The following is a 15,252-nucleotide window of genomic DNA, read 5'->3' on the forward strand; positions in this document are numbered from 1 at the left end:
GCCTGCAACTTAAAGGAGAGGTTTTTCCGGCTCCCAGGTTTTGGTTCGGTTTGTAGCTGGCTGGCTTCAAGGCGGGAAGGTCGTGGTAACTGAATCTGGTGGAGGAAAGCTGCAGGGAGAGGAAGGGGGGTCAGGGAGGGAGACAGGCCCTTCCAGGTCACGGCCGTGACCCACCTCTTTGCACTGGGCCCTGTGTCCTAACAGCACACTCAGCTGTGACGCCCCTCTGATCCGGACACCTTCCAAAAGCATCACCACTGAACTTTTGAGGCTTTGGGGGACAATCTAGGTCTAAACCACAACTGCCTCATCCTTTTTCCATTCTTCTGTGAAGAAGGGGTAGAACCCTTCATGGAAACATCTGTTAAGTGCTGTTAGTTGGAAACAAAAGAAGGATTGAAAAGAGAAGGGCTTCTCTCATATATCTTCAGAAGTCTTGTTCCATTTGTAAGTGACAAGTCTTACAGTTTAATAATTGATCGTAAATTATTTATGCCATTTACTGAGTATTTGTACTGATACCTGAATCTTGTTGATTTCATAAGGTATTCCACATCCCACTCCTGTGGGAGAGGCTGAATGTGCTGAGGTGGGAGGGAAACAACAGCTTAATTTTCTTGTACTTTCCATTTTGAGTTCATTCTGATTTTGTTTTTTGGATTGAATATATATCTCCTATAATAGATACCCTATAACTTTTTCTATCACTTTACATTACAAACAAGTTTTCTCACCACTTCTAGTTACAAAAAGAATCTGATTTTAGTACTTAAAATGTTCTCTTGGAACTTCATTTGAAAAGCAAACCTTGGCTTCCTTGGGTTGGAAGCCAACGGCAGTGAGGAGTCTGCTCTGTCTGTGGTGGGAAGTACCACCCGCTTCCAGAACATTCCCTCCCACTCAGCTGCAGTGCGGCACACCGCTGCTTCTGGCTTCCTGATGTCACCCACCAATCCTGTACCTTACAGTTAAGATTGTCATGGCAAGTACATTGTATTGGTTAGCTTTCTGTGGCTGGGATGAAATACCTGACAGACACAACCTTAAAGGAAGAGAGGGCTTATTTTGCATCACAGACTCAGAAGTTTTAGTCCATGGTTGGCTGGTGCCAAGGCAGAAGAATCATGGTAGAAAGACAGGGTGAAAGAAATCTGGTAGCAGATTTCTACCAGATTTCGCTTGGTAGCAGCCAGGAAACTGAGAGCAAGGGAAGAGCCAGAGAGGACGGGACCAGGGGCCAGATATAGTGTCCTTTACTAACGTCCTAGGTGCCTCTCAGGCCAATCAAGTTGATAGTCAAGATCATCCATCACAGAGATTGTACTCTTGGTTATCTTCTCATTGCTGGGGCACAATACCCAACACCCACAAGTAGTTCAGCTCACAGTTTGTAGAGGTTTCACTCTGTAGTCAGCTGGCTCCAAAGCAGGGTGGCCTGGCAGAGGGGCATGGCAGAGGAGAAACAGTTCATGGCATGGCAGGCAGGAAGCAGCAGCCTTCCTCCACCTTTTCCTTTTTATTCCATCCAGGCTACAAAGCCTAGTGGTTGGTCTCATCCACACCCAGAACTATGCTAAATCAGTGAGTGGCCTAATTCCGTATCACACTTCTATGATCCAGTCACCTCCAAAAAGCCCTATGTATGAGTGCCTGAGGCTTTGTGAGGAGGTCTAGATATAAGCCATGCCAGCCTCTCTTAGGGCTTCTTTCTAACAGTGTATGTCTTTAGTACCTGTTTCATCTGTGTGAGCTCAGGGGAAATGAGTCTAACAGTGTCTGTCTTCAGACTCTAGTGCAGTAGTCACAACCACAGCTGCCATGTATTAGCTATACTCTGTATCTTAGCATTTTCTCAGACACCTCCTTCTCATGTTTTACTCCTAATGCAGTCCTGAGAGGCAGGAATGACTGTCCCCTTTATTGCAGACAGAAGGCACTCTAATACCCGAGTAGGGCATCAACAGTTAGATATTAGAGCCGGAATGTGACTCTGCATCTGTCCCACTCAAAAGTCTGTGCCCTTAGACTTAATTGAAATCATTATAGGAAGTCTGAGATTTGCCTCAAAATAGTCCACAATGGGCTGTGGGGAAATTAAGTGGGTTGTAGCTTAAACAAATGTGGCCATGAATTAATACTTGCTGACTGGGCAGTCAGTATGTGGGATTCATGATACAGTTCTCTTTATTTTTTGTATGTTGTGATTTTTCCTGCATAAGATGTTGCCGCCTGCTGCCCCCCTAAGTCTAGGCTCTTAATCACTCTGCTACTGTGTTTCAAATTTAAATCTATCCACTGTAATGTGGAGGGTATAACTGAATGTTTGGATAGTTGTATACATTTTTTTGGCTAATAAAAACGTATACAGCTAGTTATTTTATTCTGTCCTTTGTGTGCTTTATTTTGTTGAACAAGGTCTCATTGTGTAGTTCAGGCTGGCCTTGAACTCGCAGTGATCCTCCAGCCTCAGCCTCCCAAGTATTGGGATTACAGGACTGCACCAGCACACTCAGCTATTCTGTCTTGTTCTTAAGGCTAGTAGAAACCTACTTTTTGTAAACCCTGAAAGTTGGATAGTAGCCACAAGCCGAGGAACAGCCTTCTGGGGTCTAGTTATTGTCACCAGTTATAAGCCACTTTTACTTCAAGTCATTAATAACCCTTACATTTCAGGCATTAACTGAGCTCAATAGTAATAATCACTTTTTCAGAGATTACTGCTTTACAAAGCCCTGTCATAGATACAACACATGAACAATGTAAAAGGAGAGAACTGGGGCACTGAGCACGGGGTTTGTGGCTGATCTCTTTTAAAGAAAAGTTACTGTTTAAGAATTGAGGTGTGGTGAGTGTATTAAGTGAGTTCTAAATTCTGATGAAACCCTGACCTTGAAAGTGAATTTCTTTCTTTTTTCTTTTCCTTTTTTCAAATGCTTGGGATGGAACCAAGCGCCTTGCATATGTCAGACAAGTGTTAAATTACTGAGCCACATCCTCAGCCCTGGCAAATGCTTTTTAAAATTGAACTGTAGAGGAGAGATCCCCAAACTGGAATACTCAAAGTGAAGTCACTAAGATTTTCCAATATTAACAGTTATCTGCTTTTAGTTTCTTTGAGTTTTGGTCATCTTCAAGAATTGTCTGGCCTTTCAGTTTTCACTCTTTAAATATATTCTATGAAATGACGCTGAGATTTATTCCGGAGGTTTTTGTTGCATGCTTGCTGTAGTGAGGTGATGAGCTGGGCCTGGAGATGCAGCAGTTATGAGGTTGGGCACTGAAGAGAACGAAGAGGACGAACACAGAGAGTCAGGGAATTGGGAACTGAAGTTTGGGACGTGTAACCTCCGACGGGGAAGCCTGTGATGCATTTGACTTCTTTTCCTCAGCTCTTACCATTTCCCTAATGCTGTCAAGCACATGTTGATAGCTTGACAAGTTCATCTGTTAATTGATTCATTCAACAGATATTTTGAGTGAATGCCTACTCAGAGGCCGAATGCCTCCTCACAGGCTAGCAGGGAAGCTGAGAAGTCCATCAGTAATGTAAAATCCATAGACAGCGTAAGTGCATTACAAGAAGCGTGAATTAGGTACTTCACAGAAGAAAGAAGTGATGTTTCTGTAGGGCCCAGGAAACACTTCACAGAGGGCATGAGGTTTGAGTGGGGACTCGAAGGGTAGTGTTGGACACAAAATGAAGCGGGGTGATCTCATCGCGGGTGAACAGCAGGAGGGAGTTGGTGGAGGAGCAGTGTCCTCAGTGAAGAAGGGTTCATTAAAACCAGGTGATGGAAGTCCCTCTGCACCTGCTCCTGACATTTGCTGCACAGCTGAAACTAGTTGCTGCTCCTTTGTTAACTGGTCATTCAGAATTTATACCTCTGCTTCTTTAGTATTATCACTAAATTTCCTTCTCATAAGGAGATGGTAATTCTTGGTTTTCTTCCTTGTATTTCAAATTGTTCTTGAACTTTATATTTCCTACTGAATTCCTTCTGGTAATTCGTTTTTCTGAGAATGGAGCTATCATGGTGCGTTCAGGAATCTGAAACACACAGAATTAAAGTCAGACTTTGAAGCAGCGTTTGTACCTGTTTTTGCTGACCACGTCCACACTAGCTAATCCCATTAAGGAGGGCACTGCGGAGGACGGCAGGAGCTACCCCCAGAGAGCCCAGCATCGGAGAGGGGAGTGGAACGGTGACAAAGCAGACTCCTTTCACCCTGTCTCTTCCTCAGAGTGCAAATCCATGTTCTGAATCTCTTAAATGGCACCTTGTTTCCATTCATGTGTTGTTTATCCTCAAAGGATTTGTGGGTTTATACCTGTATTCCCCTGTAGAAGTATATTTTATGTGATCTTAACATTAAAGGGAAGAAAACCAAATGCCAGTCATCTCCACAAATTCCCTTCCATTGTTTTTTTTTTTGGTTTTTGTTTTTTTGTTTGTTTGTTTTGTTTTCCGGTACTGGGAATCGAACTCACGACCTTGTGCTTGCCAGGCAAGCACTGTGCCGCTGAGCTAAATCCCCAGCCCCACAAATTCCCTATAATGTTCTTTTTACTCATCAAATGCTGTTTAACTACTAAAAATGCTTAGCTTGCTCTTAGGGTAATTTCTGGGTTACATTTATGTGAAGATTTTCTCATTCTTTTGAAGTATGCTGTAGGGGGCCGTGTTTCCCGCATGGTTTACAAATAATAAATTGCTTTTTAATTGCCACTCATGAGTAACAGCTTACAGTTATTTGGCTATAAAAAGTTGCTTAAAATAATTTTAAATGTTAATGTTCTTTGAAAATTTGAATTGTAGTAATGCTTTGGTGGGTGAAGCTCCAAATCAGCTAACCTCTAAAATACTCAGGTATAATTTAAATTTGCATTGCACTTCCTGTACTATTTATTTAAGCTACTTTTTAAAATTTCTAAGCTGAGCAATGTAGAAAACAGAGAGCGCTAGTTACATGGTTTGATTGTGTGGTTTTTTGAAAAAACTGTTGTTAGTGCCACTTAAAATAAATTTCAAGTCAGTTTTGAGATTTTTTTGGTGGAAATAATTTTCATTCTACTTTCTATAATTAAGAAGATAAAGACAGAAAATTGTATAAATTAAAAAAAAATTTGGGCAGAATCTTTTGTTTGACCCTAATGGATCAAGTTTTGTTGCATATTAATATTGGGACCTAGATGAAGTAAATTGAATAGAGTATAGTGACAACTTGGTTGTTGAACAGCTCTAAGCTTGAACTTTTCACTACTTGAACAGCAAAGTTTGAAAAAAATCTGCTTGGTGTTTGTAACTTTACTTGATAGTTGAACTGAAAATTCAACTTATAACCTGTGTGGGCCGGGAGTGAATCACATGTTGTATTTCGCATGGACACAAAGGGGTTGACACTTGAGTCTAAGTGCTGCTCTGGCCCAGACAGGATACAGTGCTTGTGTTGGTGCTTTACTGCATTTGTCACTGTGGGTTTTTTGTGTGTGTGCTTTATTTGTATAAAATAGTGTAACCATGGCTCCAAAGAAAGTTAGTGATACCAGCAGTAAAGCTCAGAGGAAAATTGTAAGAACCATGATAGAATTAAAGAAAGAAATCACTGTGAAATTTGTTAAAGTCTGGGAAAGATGAATTTGTAAGTGTAATTTTTGGGCCTCAGAGCCAATTACTTGGTTTTCCATTATTTCTTATGGGAAAAATATGTTCAGTTCTCAAACTTTTCGTTATCTGAACATAAATTTGGAATGATGGAGTTGGACAGCTGAGGTAGCACTGTGTTTGGAGAACATGTTAGAGTTTTATTTATGAAATTGAGAGTTTCCTTTATTAGACATTAATATTGCAGAAGTAGCAAGTGGCAGGCATGTATTTCAAGAGACAGGAATCAAATCTGTGCAGTGTTTTAGTTCATAAAGGGTTTGTGGAATAATGAAAGGTAAGATTAAAAAAACACAAGTGTTTGTAAGATACAATGGAGAATCCTTTCAGGAAATATTTTAAATTTCTGTAACAGGCTAAATCCATCCTGTGTGAGCTAGGAGCTTTTACCTCTTTAAATAGCTACAAAGGATCGAAATAATTATAGTATTTTCTGATTTATGAAAACTTATGAAACTCGTATTTTAATGTCCACAAATGAAGTTTCATACAGGCATGCTCATTCCCTTCCATGTTACCCGCGGCTGCTCTTGTGATTTAATAGCAGAGTTGAGTGCTTGCTGCAAAGCTGCAAAGCTGAAATACTTGCTTCCTGGCTCTTTGTAGAGTAACTTTACCAGTGTCACCTCAGGTACGTGTGAAAGGATTGGAGGGGGCCCTTGCACAGAGAGCCGAGGTCTTTGCTTTTCGTCCTCCAGCATGGCCAGTGTTGAAGTGGATCAGCTGTTCCTTTGCCCTCCGCGGATGACATGCCCCTGACTATTTGGCTCACACTCGAGCAGGCCCCTCCAGTCTAGGAGAAGCAAATGGAGCTGACTGCCAGGCCATGTGTGGCAGTCAGTGAGGAGGGCAGGGTCTGCCAGACAGAGAGGAACAAGGCCTGGGTGAGCTGGGGAGATGCACGGCCATGTGTAGCCTGCAGCGGCCATGTGAATATGCCGTACTGCCAGTTTGGGGGGCTGTTTAAAGGAAAAGGAAAGAAATGGTCTTTCACCACTTCTAAACCTTTAAGCCATGAAGTTAAAGATGAATATCCTGTAAGAGCCATAGCATGTCTGAGAGCGTAGGCCTGCCTGCGTGGATCTGTTTTCAGTCTGTGCTGGAAAGCAAGGTCAGTGCCAGCCCATCTTTCTCCCACCCCCTTGGACCTGCCAGTCTCTAGCTCCGGTGAGGGCTGTCCCAGGAGCCTGCTCCTTCTGCCCCAGCTGGATCCCTAGATTCTACCCTGTGCAGGGCCTGAGCGTCAGCCAGGCGAAGGAGCTAGGATGTGTCCTGTGTTAGCTCAGGTAGTAACACCTGAAGCCTGAAGAAAGCAGCCCCTTCCCTCTGTCCGCTGCTTTGCATTGTTATTGTCAGCCTGAGGCAGTCGGGGTGGAAGGGATGAACCCTGAAATTCCAGTGCCCCACGCTGCACTCTGCCCCATGGGGTGCTATGAGGGGGAAACAAGGGGGTGACAAAGAAGCAGACAGCACAGACCTGACAAATGAAGCATTGGGGTAGTTACTGCGGAAAGAATGTGTAAGGTTTTGAAAAGAAGTGGAAGAAGGGCATTCCCTGAGAAAGTAGAAGTTTAACAAAAACCAGACAAGAAAATAAGAGTTCTATGGCCAAAATAAGGCAGATCCTCTCATTGTCTAGAGACCTGGGGTTGGAGGGATGGGTAGATAACGGTGGGAGCTGTGCAGGAGCTTGCTGAGGAGACTGAAGTCACCTGGTGGTAACACTTTGGGTAGCATCATCCCCAGGGGCAGAGTTGGTGGCGTGGAGAAGAGAGGACTGTTACTCTTACGTGGGCCCTCCGTAGCCCAGGCCAAGCAACATGGTCTGAACTACAGTGGCCTGCAGGAGGCAGGATAGGTGGGCAGATGCTTCCCAGGCCTGGGGCGGGGAGGGGCCACGGGAGTCCCAGGACCTTTATCCTCATGACCTGTTGTCCTATGCCTTGCTTACACATTGCCTCCTTTAATTCCCAAAGCAGTTCTTAAGGATTTCCCTCGGAACTTACTCCTGTGGAAACAGATTAAGTCTCAGATAGCTAAGAAATGAACAAGCCAACGCTGGGCTACACATTGAACTGCAGTGCAACAGTGGTAATTATTTTACTCTATGGAAAAATCACCTAATTGCTGCACAAGATTATGGGTAGCTTTTTTTTTTTTGGTCTTTTTGAGACAGGGTCTCTCTATGCAGTTCAGGCTGGCCTTGAGCTCACTTTGTAGCCCAGGCTGGTCTTGAACTTGGAAGGATCCTCCTGCCTCAGCCTCCTGAGTGCTGGGATTACAGGCATGCACCACCACGTCTGGCTTTTATGGGTAGCTTTTTAATGACTTTTCCTTGGCTTTTTAGAATTGGGGAGCAGAACCCAAGAACTTGCTTTGATAAGTCAGAATTTTTGTGCAATCTTTTAATGTAAATTAAACTTGCATGTATTAACTTTTTTTTTTTGTACCAGGAATCAAACTCAGGACCCTGCACTTGCCAGGCAGGCGCTTGTGCCGCTGAGCTATATCCCCGGCCCATTAAACTTGAATGTAGAAATAAATATCTAATTACTTTTACTGAATGGTATTGACTATAAAATGTGAAGACACATAACTTCAGCCCTCCCACTGTGCAAATCATGGGGCAGTAAGCAGACATTGCTGTGATATGGTAGAGGTTTTGTTGCTCTCTACCTTCACCTTTATCAGTATTTCATATCACCAAGAGACTTCTAGGTGGCAGGCTGGGTGGTCTTTTTCCTTTTAGGAGCCGTTTGAAGCCTTGTCTTTTTTCCCATGTAATTCTATCTCTTATTTCTGACCTCGTGCACCATTTTAATTTTTCCAATTTGAAACCAAACTTATTCCAAAGAATCCAAACATTTAATAGTAAGTAATAACATTGGAAAATGAAGGGTAATAGTCTTAATTAAAGTAGGAAAATAATTTTCACGGGGCATTGAGGTACACACTTTAGGGTAGAATCATTGAATGAAAATATTACACATACAATTTTACAATTTTTGAGACTTAGAGTTGTTCGCTTTTTTTAACCCAGGGATAGATTGCAGCTGTTTCAAGAGCTTTGTTACACGCATCTTCAGCTTCCTAGCCTACCTTTTTGTTCACTGTATACATGGGGACTTTTTGAAGTTAGTCATGCTGCTGCGAGGTAACTTGAAGACATTGGACTGTGTATTTTTAAACTGAAACAGCCACTGCTTTGACAAGTGACTTGAAGATGGAGTTAATGTCAGAGCTGTCTTTCCAGACGGGCAGGTTTTATAGAGATGATTAGGGCAGAAAAGGCAAAATGTAGCATTGGGCTACTTGTACTTTTGATGGTGCAGTGATGAAAGAAAGCTGGTTCAGTTACAGCCTTTTGTCAGGGCAGAGAGAACACTGAGAAAAGGAGTAAGTAAGTTATGTGCTTGACATTTGTCCCGATGCAAATTACATTAATGATCAAACCACAGAGTGTGAAAGTGTTTCAGCTAAAACACGTTAATGGAGTAGTTTGACCACGGGTGTTGAAGTTAGGTTCTGTGTACTCCAGCCTGCAGCTTAGCACCAGCCTTTATTGAGCAGGATCACGTAATTTGCTGGACATTGTCCTAGACCAGGGGAGAAAGATGAAAAGTCATGTCCTTTCCTGTCAGGGAGTTCACACAAGGTGATAAATACTGACACTATATTTATTGCATAGTGGCTAAGAATCAGACACACTTACTTTCAAATCCTGACTCGTTTCCTAGCTGTGATCTGGGCCAATTGCTTCATATCCTTGAGACTCAGATTCTTCATGTGTGAAACAAGAAACAAACACAAGGGAGAGTAATGATGTAATGACAGTGAAGTCCCTGGTGCAGAGCAAGCGGGAGCTCCTGCCTGCTGCAGTGGAAAGATGTGCTGGATGTTAGGATGGGATGCTAAACTAGTGTGGAAAAGGAGAGTTGGAACCTTATTCCCAGAAGCAGTGCTCGGTTTGAGACTTGGGTAGTAAATTAGGGATTAGATTGAGTGCTGTGCATTTAAAGCAGAAGGAATGTTTACGAAGTATAAGTTTGCTTCTGTTAATTTTGCTTGTGAATATAGAACAATCTTAATAACAAAGTACTTTAAAGATTGTGGTGAGATTGTAAATTTGTGCTTAAAGTAGTAACTAACTGCTTCAAGCGTTTGTTATTAAGGTGCAGAAACATAACAGCTTAAATGGCACCTGAACAATCTGAGGATAAAAAATTATACAAACAGAAGTTTCTTTTCTTCTTTTCTTTGTGCTGGGAATTGAACCCAGGGCCTTGTGCATGCTAGGCAAGTGTTCTCCCACTGAGCCTTCCCCAGCTCAGTGTTTTTTTTAATGCTGAATTTAATGTGTGTTTGTTAATTATTGGGGACTTAATTTTATTGTGTGTCTTAAGAGGGTGTTAGTCAGCTTCGGATCACTGTGACCTGAAAAAACCAATTTGAAGGAGGAAAGCTTTATTTGGGCTCACGGTTTCAGAGATTCCTGTTGGTTGGGGATATAGCTCAGTGGCATAAGCGCCTGCCTGGCAAGCACAGGGTCTTGAGTTCAATTCCCGGTACCAGAGGTTCCTGTCCACAGTGAGCTGGCCTTGTTGCTTTCAGACCTGTGGCAGAGTAGAACATCATAGCAGAAGAGCGTGGTGGAAGGAAGCTGCTCACTTCATGGCAGCCAGGGGGTAGAGGGGAAGAGCCGGAGAGGACGGACATGGGAACAGATAGAGCCCCAAGACCACACCCCCGTGACCCACTCTTTGCAACTAGACCCCACTTCCTGCCTCCATCCCCTTTCTATAATGTCATCAAACTGGGATCCCATTATGGGTGATGACCCATGCAGTTAGGACTCCACCGTCCAGGCGCCTTTGGAAAGCTCTCATTTGGAACGTGTGCAACGTTGGGTGACATTTCAGATCTAAACCGTAATACAGGGCCTGATGTCAAATACCCCCACTTTGGTTTTCGTAATTTCAATTAATTTGATGCAATTTTTCTGTCTTACCCCTTTTTTATGGTCAAATAACCTATGAAAATTAAGGTTGAAATAATTAATAAGACATCCCTTTTGATAATATGGGCTTAATGAAATCGCAGCAATCTGACCAAGTATCTACTAAAGTTATGTGTGTTCAGATGATGATAAATGGGCTTTTATTTCGAGGTGACTTTATAAATAAAGACTGAGACATGCTTTCCTTCAGGTGTTTAAAATAACTACCTCCTTTTTCTTTACTTTTTTTGGGCTCCTTGGCTAATATCACTCTAAACTTCACGAGGCAAAAGCAAATAACAAGAGAATCTCAGCCACCCAGCTGCCACGGTGTCCCAGCAGTTAAGATTTCAGCCCTTACTGTGTAGAGCTAGCAGCCTGCATTATTTTTCCTTACGTTGGCTTTTAGACAGGAAAAAAAATGTCCACTGCCCTGATCATCTTCTAGCAGTGGGAGACATTTCTTTCTAACTGCCTTCAACCTTGAGCTGGTCTGTCAGTGAGAGATTGTTGCCAAACCTGGTGTGCTAATAGGGGGATTTCAGATAGCCCAAGGATTCTAATTTAGAACAGCTCAATCTTGTCTTTGTTTTAAAATATATTACCCTGAGATGCCACATCTGTCCAGACAGGAAGCACATTATTCTTAACCTACCTTCTCTTTAAAGGAAAGCCAAAGGATGTGTTAAATCCAGTTTACTGCACACCTACTTATTATTGTCATCCATAGTTTCTTTATGTTATCATTATGTTTCTGTGTTGTCATTAAACAATCATTTCCCGGAAGTAAAACTTTCACGGCCCTTGTCATTTATAATACCACGACACGAGTGGTGAAGTCTCTCTTGAATAAAGGGATACTGCTCTCAGAGGCATTCTTGCATGGCTCAGGCAGCTAAGTCAACCTAGAGGATCCCTAACTGTTGGGGGATTTGACATCCTGCGGGGAGCTGTCAGTGCCTTCCTGCGGGGAAAGTAGCTGCTGGGATTACTGTGCGGATACCTTCTTTTTGTCTGCTTTGGACCAGGTAGTGAACTGCCTGAAAAGGGTCACTTTCCTGCGTTGCCTTTGAGCAGAAATAATTGTTTTAGATTTAGGTCTTGGCAATTTTTTATGCTCATCTGATGGGTGACAAGCCTACTTCCCTAATGAAGCCTGATGGGAGCCAGGAGCTTTGAGTTCCTATAGGGTTCTGGCCACTGGCCATGTGACAGTCAGTGTTTTCCTTTGCTGATAACTGCTAGATAAGTGGAGGACCTGATGGAAAGAGTAATATAAAAGGGACTTAAAGAAATCTAAATAGCCACATGCTTGCAAGTTCCCTGGCTGTGCTGCTGCAATCACCCATCGCGACAGAGACAGAGCCAAAGAGGTCAGGTGTGAACTTCAAGTCACAACACATGATGGTGGACAGTGCCTTGAGCTGGACCTTTGCAACAGGCTGGGTGAAGTGGAGGAAAAGAAAAAAAAAATCCAGTTGAGCAAAGGCCTGGAATCAAGTCCATAGAGAGCCTGGTAGGCGCATGCAAGGTGGAGACGCAGGGAAAGCAGTGTGTCACAGAATGAACCAGAAGGAGACCCTGGAACATGAGGGCTAGGAAAGAAGGTTCTTAAAATCTAGGCATGAGATGACTGAGGGAATGTGGATGGGGATAGGTGCTCAGGCAGCGGTGGAGAAAGGGACATTTCCAAGGAAAAATCATCAGGGTTTGGTTTATGGGATTATGGAATAGAAGACATCTCAGGGGTTTAACGCTAGGGGATCATTGTCATCCATTTATTCTTAAAATTCTTAGATCAAGACCCATAGCTGCAAAGTTCTCCTCCAGGTATTGGGAATTAAACATGAAGTGGAAGTTCTGCTCTTTGAAATTTCCTTTAAGTGTTAAATATATTAAAAGCTTAGTGGCAACAGTTTAGAGATCTTGGAATGTCATCATCTAGCTCCAGATTCTTTTATAATGTAAAAGTCAAGCGGGACGTGTTGATGAAGACACAGCTAGTGTCTCTGAACCCACAGTATTTTCTTATTTCAGAACTGTAAAGATAAGAATGAAACTGTTACGTGGAAAACGGTGCATTTTACAGAGCAAAGGGAGTGATGCTACTCTAGATCCTTTACCTCATAGTCAACAACTTTCAGAGAATGCCATGGAGTTTGAAACACCTAGGGAGGTGTTGAGTTGTGCAGTTTCTTTTGGGTTAAAAGTAGGTCCATTTAACAACCTGAAGGAAATGAGCTGGGTGATTTGAAAAAAAATCTCTGTGATCTTTCCCTTGGAAAGGCCCTCTTTTCCCCCACCTGTGCATCAGTCCTCATTTATACTTCGCAGCTCATCCCTAGGCTGAACAAGACTTTAAAACTTGATGTCTGTTTGTCAGGTATTTTTGGTCAGCTCAGGTCTGAAGTGGCATTGTCTTACTTTACTTTCAATCTGAGTTTTCTTCACTTTTTTTTAAGGTGAAACAATTTGTTAGACTCGGTAATTCTGTGAAAAAAAGTGTTGCCATGAAAAAGAAAGATATTTGAAAATTGAAGTATGATTTTTCCGTGTTATTTTCAAAGCCTGAATTACAAGAACATTAATTAAAATATGATGCACTTAAATACTCATTTGGTTTGGAAAACTTCCATTTGTTTAGTTGATTAGTTATATTTTATATCATTTTTATGCCATTAATCAGCTGTAACAATAGACATTATTCATAACCCTTAAGGAAAGAAGTAAAGAGGTTTGGGCATAATAGGACTGGCGTATTTTCATGTGCTAAAGGAATTTTCAAAATATCTTTAAGCAGTGATTAAGATCTGACCTACATTTTTTTTTTTAATTTTGCTTTTAGGTTTTTGAGGCAGGGTCTCATTATGTAGTTCAGGCGGGCCTTGAACTCACTGTGTGAACTTGCAGCGATCCTGCCTCACCCTCGTGTGCTGGGATTATTGGCATGCACCATGCCCGGCAAGTTCTGAGCTACTTTAAATGTATTATCTCTAAGGATCTGAATTTCTCAGTTAAAAAAACAATTACATGTCTTTTTCTTAAGGATGATTTGACATTTTTTAAATTCTTTCAGGTAAAAGTGCAGTTTTGAAGTGTCTTCTGGATATCCACAAAATATTTCAGGAAAATGACCCAGCGTACATTCTCAATGACCTCTACATCTCAGATTACTGTGTGTGGATTCAGAAAGCCAAGTAAGTTTATATCACTGAGGAATTTTATACATTCACGTTTTTGAAACAGTACTTTCCAAGAGGAAGAATCTGGGTAGTAAGTTCTAATAAGAAAGAAGCCTCTTTAGCAACCAAACACTGTAGAGTAACTAGACTAGCATGAGAAGCTTGTTGAATTTGTTTAGGGAAGGCAGTGCAGGGAGTTAAAGGTTGATTTTATAAGAAGCAGTTGGTATAGGTATAGACTGGAAAATAGAGCTTCACCAGAAAGTTTTGTGTATTCATTTCTGTATTCTTGCTGTCCGACATGAAGTCTCAAGACAATGTCTGAACCTGGGCCTGCAGTTTATGTTTATAGTGTGGAGTGAGTGTGTGGGGGTTGTACACTCACACTGATGTGTGTAAGCACCGTCAGGTACAAACCCAGTTCCCACGAGAGCCGTGCATTCACTGACCGTCTTCTGGTGTAGGGAGCCCATAGTTCAAATTAAAGAAAACACAACAGTCGGAGCCTGAGAGCATGATTCCTGATCACATGTATTGATACATCTGAGTACTCACATATGGGCTCCAGCACGTGGCATGCCAGATTTCCAAAAGCATTTTTACATTACCTCAATCAAGAAAATGTAGTAGGTTAGCTATGAAGTTTTAAAGCATGGTGAATTTTTTAGTGGAGGAGTTCTGTAGATCTAATTCTTGTCAGACGTGGCCAAGTTACCCATTTCAGTAACAAGAAGTGTTCATTGAGGGCATAGAGCTTTTGATTGGTACACTTCCTGGGTGCTGTAGAAAATGATGGCACAAATCATTCATGACTTACAAGGAAAATAATCGTGATATTTTTATTATTATGGTGATTGGTAAATGAATGCTTTTGTATGGCTTTTGCTATGATTGTTTTGACTCAGCCATTATATAGAGTTTATTTTTAATTTCTGTTCATAGGGAGGTAATTATAGAGTGAAATACGAAAAAAATAACTTGAGGACATACCTGTTGTACGGAAAATGCTTAGGGACAGCTCAAGATATCACCTAATAACGTACAGCAGGTGATGTCAGAGTTTGTGTTGGAAATCTGGGTTTTGCCAGATGGAAAATTGAATCTTTAACCCCCGAGGTCATAATGGCATGTCATCACTTCCTTTGGTCCTCCTGCTAATTGAGCTTTTCAAATATAGTACCCTGCTGCCATTTCCTGATGTTACTTCCATTTTCATTTCAAAATTAAATTGAAATAGTCTATCTTTGTGGGGCTTTTTTGAGGGTAGGGGTTTATAAACATGTAATGAGTATTGAGATTTGTTGCAGGATCCCGTGTCCACGAGCTTATTTTTCTGTTTGTCCCCTTCCTTATTAACAGAGAAGTGGTACACACCTGTAATCCTATCACTTGGGAGGCTGAGGCAGGAGGA

At 41.9% G+C, this 15,252-nt stretch overlaps 1 protein-coding gene across 2 annotated transcripts in view; it reads left to right on the forward strand.

Annotated features, from left to right (window-relative positions):
- Shq1 (SHQ1, H/ACA ribonucleoprotein assembly factor) overlaps positions 1-15,252 on the forward strand; it is a 97,148-nt gene that overhangs the window by 43,885 nt on the left and 38,011 nt on the right. For both annotated transcript variants that reach the window (XM_005383768.2, XM_005383769.2), the window contains exon 10: positions 13,736-13,856. In XM_005383768.2, coding sequence (XP_005383825.1) covers positions 13,736-13,856 — 121 coding nt within the window. The remainder of the gene's footprint in view (positions 1-13,735; positions 13,857-15,252) is intronic.

Source organism: Chinchilla lanigera, unplaced genomic scaffold (assembly GCF_000276665.1).
Source record: "Chinchilla lanigera isolate Chin_1 unplaced genomic scaffold, ChiLan1.0 scaffold00020, whole genome shotgun sequence".
Classification (NCBI taxonomy): Eukaryota; Metazoa; Chordata; class Mammalia; order Rodentia; family Chinchillidae; genus Chinchilla; species Chinchilla lanigera.